This window comes from Vulpes vulpes, chromosome 12 (genome assembly GCF_048418805.1).
Source record: "Vulpes vulpes isolate BD-2025 chromosome 12, VulVul3, whole genome shotgun sequence".
Classification (NCBI taxonomy): domain Eukaryota; kingdom Metazoa; phylum Chordata; class Mammalia; order Carnivora; family Canidae; genus Vulpes; species Vulpes vulpes.
This window is the reverse complement of record NC_132791.1, coordinates 23,141,469-23,148,241: the sequence shown is the minus strand read 5'-3', so window position 1 is coordinate 23,148,241 and position 6,773 is coordinate 23,141,469. Positions and strand designations below refer to the sequence as shown.

Genomic DNA, 6,773 nt, shown 5'->3' with positions numbered 1-6,773 from the left:
GATAAATGACTGAACAGAAATAACAGTGCATTTAAAATATATGTATAAGTAAAATATATGACAATAAGGCCATAAAGGCATAGAGTGGAGAAATAGAAATATACTATTATAAATTTCTCATATTATATATGAAATGTATTAGTGACACTTGAAGTTAGTTGGTAATGTTTAATACTTAAACCATAAACCCTAGTTTAACAACCAAAATAACAAAAACAAATAATTATAGAAAATCAAATGAGATCAAATGGGATCACAGAAAACACTGAATTCAAAAGAAGGCAGAAGTAAAGAGGAAAAAATGAAACAAAGAACACTGAAAATGAATAGTAGGATGATAAGCTTAAACCCAACTATGTCAATAATAATAATCAAAATAGGAAGGCAGAGGTTGAGTAATTGAAAAAGCAAGACTGAATTGTATGCTGCCCATAAGAAGCAAATTTCAAATATAAAGACAAATCTGCTAAAAGGATAGAAAAAAGATAAAGCATGCTAATTCTAATAAAAAGAAAGCTGCAGTCGCCATATTAATCTTAGGTGAAGATTTCACAGCAAAGAGTAGGAACACAGATAAAAGTCATTTTATAGTGATACATGGGTTAATTAATCAAGAGAACGTAACAGTACTAATCATTTTTGCTCCGAATAACACAGCTTCACGAAAAGTAAAAAAGGACTGAGGAGAAATAAGTCTATCGTATTCAGAGATTTCAAGAACCATTTCTCAATAACTGATAGAAAAAGTAAAAGAAAGTCAGTAAAATATAAAAGGCTTGAACAATGCCTCAATTTATATTAATTATATGTTAATTTATATTAACTTAATATAAATGTCCTTCATAAGAATATTTCACCCAGTAACAGCAGAATATACATATTCTTCACATGCACATGAAACATTGCATTGTCATAATTCAAATATCAATAAATTTAAAAGAATTCAAGTTATACAAAATGTGTTCTCTGACTGAAATGGAATTAAATTAGAAATTCAATTACAGAAATACATCTGGAAAAGCACCAAATATTTGGAAACAAAATAAGACATTTCTAAATAAAGGAAAAATCTAAAGGGCAATTAAAAGTATTTTAAAATATATTCTGAATGAAAAGGAGAATAAAATTTGTAGGGTGCAGGGAGAAATATTAGTACTAACTAGATCTATGTAAAAAAACCCCTCAAATCCACAAATTCAGGTTCCACATTAGAAACAAGATAAAAAGAGCAAATAAAATTCAAAGCAAGGGATCCCTGTGTGGCGCAGCAGTTTGGCGCTTGCCTTTGGCCCAGGGCGCGATACTGGAGACCCGGGATTGAATCCCACGTCAGGCTCCCGGTGCATGGAGCCTGCTTCTCCCTCTGCCTGTGTCTCTGCCTGGCTCTCTCTCTGTGTGTGACTATCATAAATAAATAAAAATTAAAAAAAATAATAAAATTCAAAGCAAGCAAAAGGAAGGAAATAATAAATATGAGAGATCTATAAAATAGAAAATAGAGATACAATAGAGAAAATGGATAATTCCAAATCGTTGCTTTGAGAAATTAATAAAATTGATAAACTCTCGCCAGACTTTTCAGGAAAAATAGTGGGTTGAAATTACCAATATAAGGAATGAGAGAGGTGACTGTACCACCAATCTTGCAGATAGCAAAAGAAGAACAAGAGGCTATTATGAACTTTATGCCAATAAATTCAACAACTTAGATGAAAACGACAAATTTCTTACAAAATGCAAACTATCAAGACTTTCCTGAGAAGAAATAAACAAGTTGACCTATAGTTATAAAGGAAATAGAATTTTTAGTCAAAGACCTTCCCAAAAATAAATCTCCAGGTCCAGGTGTCTTCATTGGTTTCATTCTACCAAACATTTAAGAAAAAAAATACCAATTCTCCACAAATTCTTTTATTATTTTATTTTATTTTCCTATTAGAATCTTTTATTCTGATTTTGTTGGTGCTTCAAGAAAACAGCTTTGCCCATAATTCACTGTGTCCTGAACTAATGACACCAACTTATATTTGGCCAATTAGGAACAATGCCAAACCACATTTTTCTTAGGTCTATTCAGTTAATAAATGGCACTTAACTGATAGTTTCTTTCATATAATCTTTTTTTTTTTTTTAATATATTTTTTTAAGTTTATTTATGATAGTCACACACAGAGAGAGAGGCAGAGAAGCAGGCTCCATGCACCGGAAGCCCGACGTGGGATTCGATCCCGGGTCTCCAGGATCGCGCCCTGGGCCAAAGGCAGGCGCCAAACCGCTGCGCCACCCAGGGATCCCTCTTTCATATAATCTTTAACAAGAACTCATAAGTTGTATTGATTATGCCCCAAGAGATGAGGGATCGATGGTAATTCAGATGAGCACCTCTGAAAAGATTTGTCAGCTTCCTGTCCCGCTCTAGCCAGATTTTCTGGAAAACCTTGGGAAAAGACTGAAATTCCCCACTAATCTGAGACTGCATTAGAGTTTTCACAACATTAACTGGGAAAAACAAGATTCCCAACATGGCACCCAACAGACCTCCACAGATAAAATCATTGACCAAATGGGCGCTGTGAGTTTTGGCGGTAGGCAGATGCTCCTTAACGGGACCTCCAAGGCCAAAGAGAAGGACATTGCTGAATCCATTGCGGAAAAGAACAGGTATCAAGCCTTGATAATACTCTCTAATTCCATGGCATTTGAGTGCCTTGAAAGCCTGGCAAGTGTTTGTAAATTTGTCATGATGCTTATGGTCTTGAAGCAATGTCTGAACTCTTTCCAATGGAGTGAAAATCGCTTCTGTTGTGCCTGCAAGTACTGCTGCCACACTACGGGTTGCAAACTCAGGGGTACTGATATGCTTCCGGAGAAGGCAAGATAAGTCCTCGTACAGACCAAACATAAGTGCCAGTGTAGTTGTCTTCTGCATCAGTGGGGGAAGGATTCCGCAGTACAAGTTTCGAAAGCCATCCCTCCTCAACTGAAGCACTGCATCCCGGGTTTTGATTCCATACAGCTGCTGCCTAAAGAGCACCTTCTGAACGGGATATGTAATTGCTACATTGTTGAAAGCTGCACAGTAATGCTTCATTTCACCAACATGTGAGGTGACAGATCTTGTTTTGAAGATGTTAGGATGGGCGGTCGGTCTCTTTTCATGAGCTTCTGAATCCACCATGTGAAATGCTTCATTTCACCAACATTTCACCAACATGTGAGGTGACAGATCTTGTTTTGAAGATGTTAGGATGGGCGGTCGGTCTCTTTTCATGAGCTTCTGAATCCACCATGTTGCTTAAGATCTTTCTTCTTCATGAAGGATATTTTTAACCTGAAATATCCAGGTCCATGACAGTCTTGCCACAGAAAAATAAAGTAACCAATGGTAGCCATCTCTCTGCTAGATCACGCCATCGCCGCGGGCTCCCGGTACCGCCAGACCGCAGGTCCGCGAGCCGGCGAGCAGTGGCCACGCAGGCGCAGACCTTTCCACAAACTCTTTTAGAGCAAAATTGAAGAGGAGGGGATATTTACCAAATTGCTCCATGAGGCCAGCACTACCTTGATGCCAAAACCAGATAAGACATTACAAGAAATAAAAGTACAGATAAATATCCCTCACGAGCATAGATAGAAAACTTTTATACAAAATTTTAGCAAATTGAAACAAAAAAATATAAAAAGGATAATACATCATGACCAAGTGCGGTTATCCCAGGAATGCAGAGTTGGCTTAAAATTTGAAAAATCAATTGGTATAAGTCATCATATTACCAAACTAAAAAAGAAAAACAATTTGATCATCTCAATAGATGTAGAAAAGATATCTGACAAAATACAAGATGCCTTCCTGATTTTTTAAGTTCACAAACTAGAAAAGAATTCCTCCAGCTAATAAAGGACATCTAACAGCTAAGATCATAGTTAATGATGAAAGACTAGATGCATATTTGCTAAGATTAAAAACAATTCAAGGATATCTACTCTTAGAACTTCTGTTCAGCATTGTGCTAGAGGTTCTAGCCAGTGCTATGAGGCAAGGACAAGAACTAAAAGGATGAGCACTGGGTGTTATTCTATATGTTGGCAAATTGAACACCAATAAAAATAAATTTATAAAAAAATAAAATAATTAATTAAAAGTAAAAAAAAATTCAAAAGAAAAAAAAGAACTAAAAGGCATCTAGTTGGAATAAAGAAGGAAAGTTGCCTTTATTCACAGATGACTGTGAATTTAGCAGTCTAAATGGAAGTGAATTTAGCAAGGCTGTAAGATATAAAGCTGGTATATAAATTCAATTGTACTTCTGTATACTCATTGTGAACAACTGGACATAGAAATTTTAAAAAACAATACCACTGAAAATAGCGTAAAAACATGAAATAGGGATAAACTTCTAGCAAAAATGTGCAAGGCCAATGTACTTCGGTTGTGCCCAAGATCGCCAATCCGAGAAACCGCCAAGGAGCCGACACCGATGCAAACACACGAGGGTTTATTTACAAGCTCGAGCCTGGGTCCAGGCATACCCCACGCAGCGGAGCAGGGACTTGGACCCCGAGACTAAGAGGCTTAGCAGCTTTATAGGGGCCAGTGGCCAATGGGATACGCAGAAAGTTGCATAGTCATGCTGGTCCACTGAGCCGGATTTCCGATTAGGGTGTGTCCTGGTCTTTGACTGGGGCGGGGCAGTGCCCTAAGTAATAAGCAGGTCAGCGCAAGGTGGGTGTAGCCCAAAATAGAGTCAGTCCTGCTCTGCTTGTCCAGGGGTAGGGTATTTTGTTAAATTTCCTGGTCCCACACTTCAGCTGCAAAACACTGTTGAGAAAAATTAAATGAGACCTTAAAAAATGGAGAGATATACCTGTCCGTTAGTCAGAATACTCAATATTATTATGATGTCACCTCTCCACTTTTGAGAAATTGACATGCTCATTTAAAAATTCTTGTGGATATATCAATGGAACAGAATAGAGAACCCAGAAGTGGACCCTGAACTTTATGGTCAACTAATATTCGATAAAGGAGGAAAGACTATCTATTGGAAGAAAGACAGTCTCTTCAATAAATGGTGCTGGGAAAATTGGACATCCATATGCAGAAGAATGAAACTAGACCTCTCTCTTTCACCATACACAAAGATAAACTCAAAATGGATGAAAGATCTAAATGTGAGACAAGATTCCATCAAAATCCTAGAGGAGAACACAGGCAACACCCTTTTTGAAATCGGCCACAGTAACTTCTTGCAAGATACATCCACGAAGGCAAAAGAAACAAAAGCAAAAATGAACTATTGGGACTTCATCAAGATAAGAAGCTTTGCACAGCAAAGGATACAGTCAACAAAACTAAAAGACAACCTACAGAATGGGAGAAGATATTTGCAAATGACGTATCAGATAAAGGGCTAGTTTCCAAGATCTATAAAGAACTTATTAAACTCAACAGCAAAGAAACAAACAATCCAATCATGAAATGAGCAAAAGACATGAAGAGAAATCTCACAGAGGAAGACATAGACAGTGCCAACAAGCACATGAGAAAATGCTCTGCATCACTTGCCATCAGGGAAATACAAATCAAAACTACAATGAGATACCACCTCACACCAGTGAGAATGGGGAAAATTAACAAGGCAGGAAGCCACAAATGTTGGAGAGGATGCGGAGAAAAGGGAGCCCTCTTACACTGTTGGTGGGAATGTGAACTGGTACAGCCACTCTGGAAAACTGTGTGGTGGTTCCTCAAAGAGTTAAAAATAGACCTGCCCTACGACCCAGCAATTGCACTGTTGGGGATTTACCCCAAAGATTCAGATGCAATGAAACTCTGAGACACCTGCACCCCGATGTTTATAGCAGCAATGTCCACAATAGCCCAACTGTGGAAGGAGCCTCGGTGTCCATCGAAAGATGAATGGATAAAGAAGATGTGGTTTATGTATACAATGGAATATTACTCAGCCATTAGAAATGACAAATACACACCATTTGCTTCGAAGTGGATGGAACTGGAGGGTATTATGCTGAGTCAAGTAAGTCAATGGAGAAGGATAAACATTGTATGTTCTCATTCATTTGGGGAATATAAATAATAGTGAAAGGGAATATAAGGGAAGGGAGAAGAAATGTGTGGGAAATATCAGAAAGGGAGACAGAACATAAAGACTCCTAACTCTGGGAAACGAACTAGGGGTGGTGGAAGGGGAGGAGGGCGGGGGGTGGGGGTGAATGGGTGACGGGCACTGAGGGGGGCACTTGACGGGATGAGTACTGGGTGTTATTCTGTATGTTGGTAAATTAACACCAATAAAAAATAAATTATAAAAAAAATTAAAAAATAAAAATTCTTGTGGAAATACATAGGACTCAGAGTAGCCAAAACAATTTGCAAAAGAATAAAGTTTGAGGATTAATACCAAATTACTTCAAGACTTAACATAAAACAACAGAAATTAGGACAATGTAGTATCAGTATAAATATAGACAAGTAGATCGAGGGACCAGGATAGAGAGTTGAGATACAGATCCACTCATATATGGACAGCCAGATGATTTTCAACAAAGGAGAAAGTCTTTTCAACAAATGGGGTGCTGGAATAATTGGTTGTCAACATCCAAGAAGACGAATTTCAATTCCTACTTCATACCATATAGAAAAACTTATTCAAAATGAGTTGCAGATCAAATGTAAAGCCTAAAACGATAGATTAATTAATAGAAAACATAGAAGAAAACCCATGAATATGAGTTAGGCAAAGATTTCTCAC

At 37.5% G+C, this 6,773-nt stretch overlaps 1 protein-coding gene across 1 annotated transcript; it reads right to left on the bottom strand.

Annotated features, from left to right (window-relative positions):
* Positions 1 to 2,299: 2,299 nt before the first annotated feature.
* On the bottom strand, positions 2,300 to 3,178 carry LOC112912647 (mitochondrial nicotinamide adenine dinucleotide transporter SLC25A51-like). Its single transcript, XM_072731899.1, has one exon. The coding sequence runs from the start codon at positions 3,176 to 3,178 to the stop codon at positions 2,300 to 2,302; it is 879 nt and encodes a 292-aa protein (XP_072588000.1).
* Between the last annotated feature and the right edge of the window lie 3,595 nt (positions 3,179 to 6,773).

Bases quoted from the DNA above. Each gene is read 5' to 3' on its own strand.
- LOC112912647 (XM_072731899.1), bottom strand. From the start codon at position 3,178: ATGGTGGATTCAGAAGCTCATGAAAAGAGACCGACCGCCCATCCTAAC.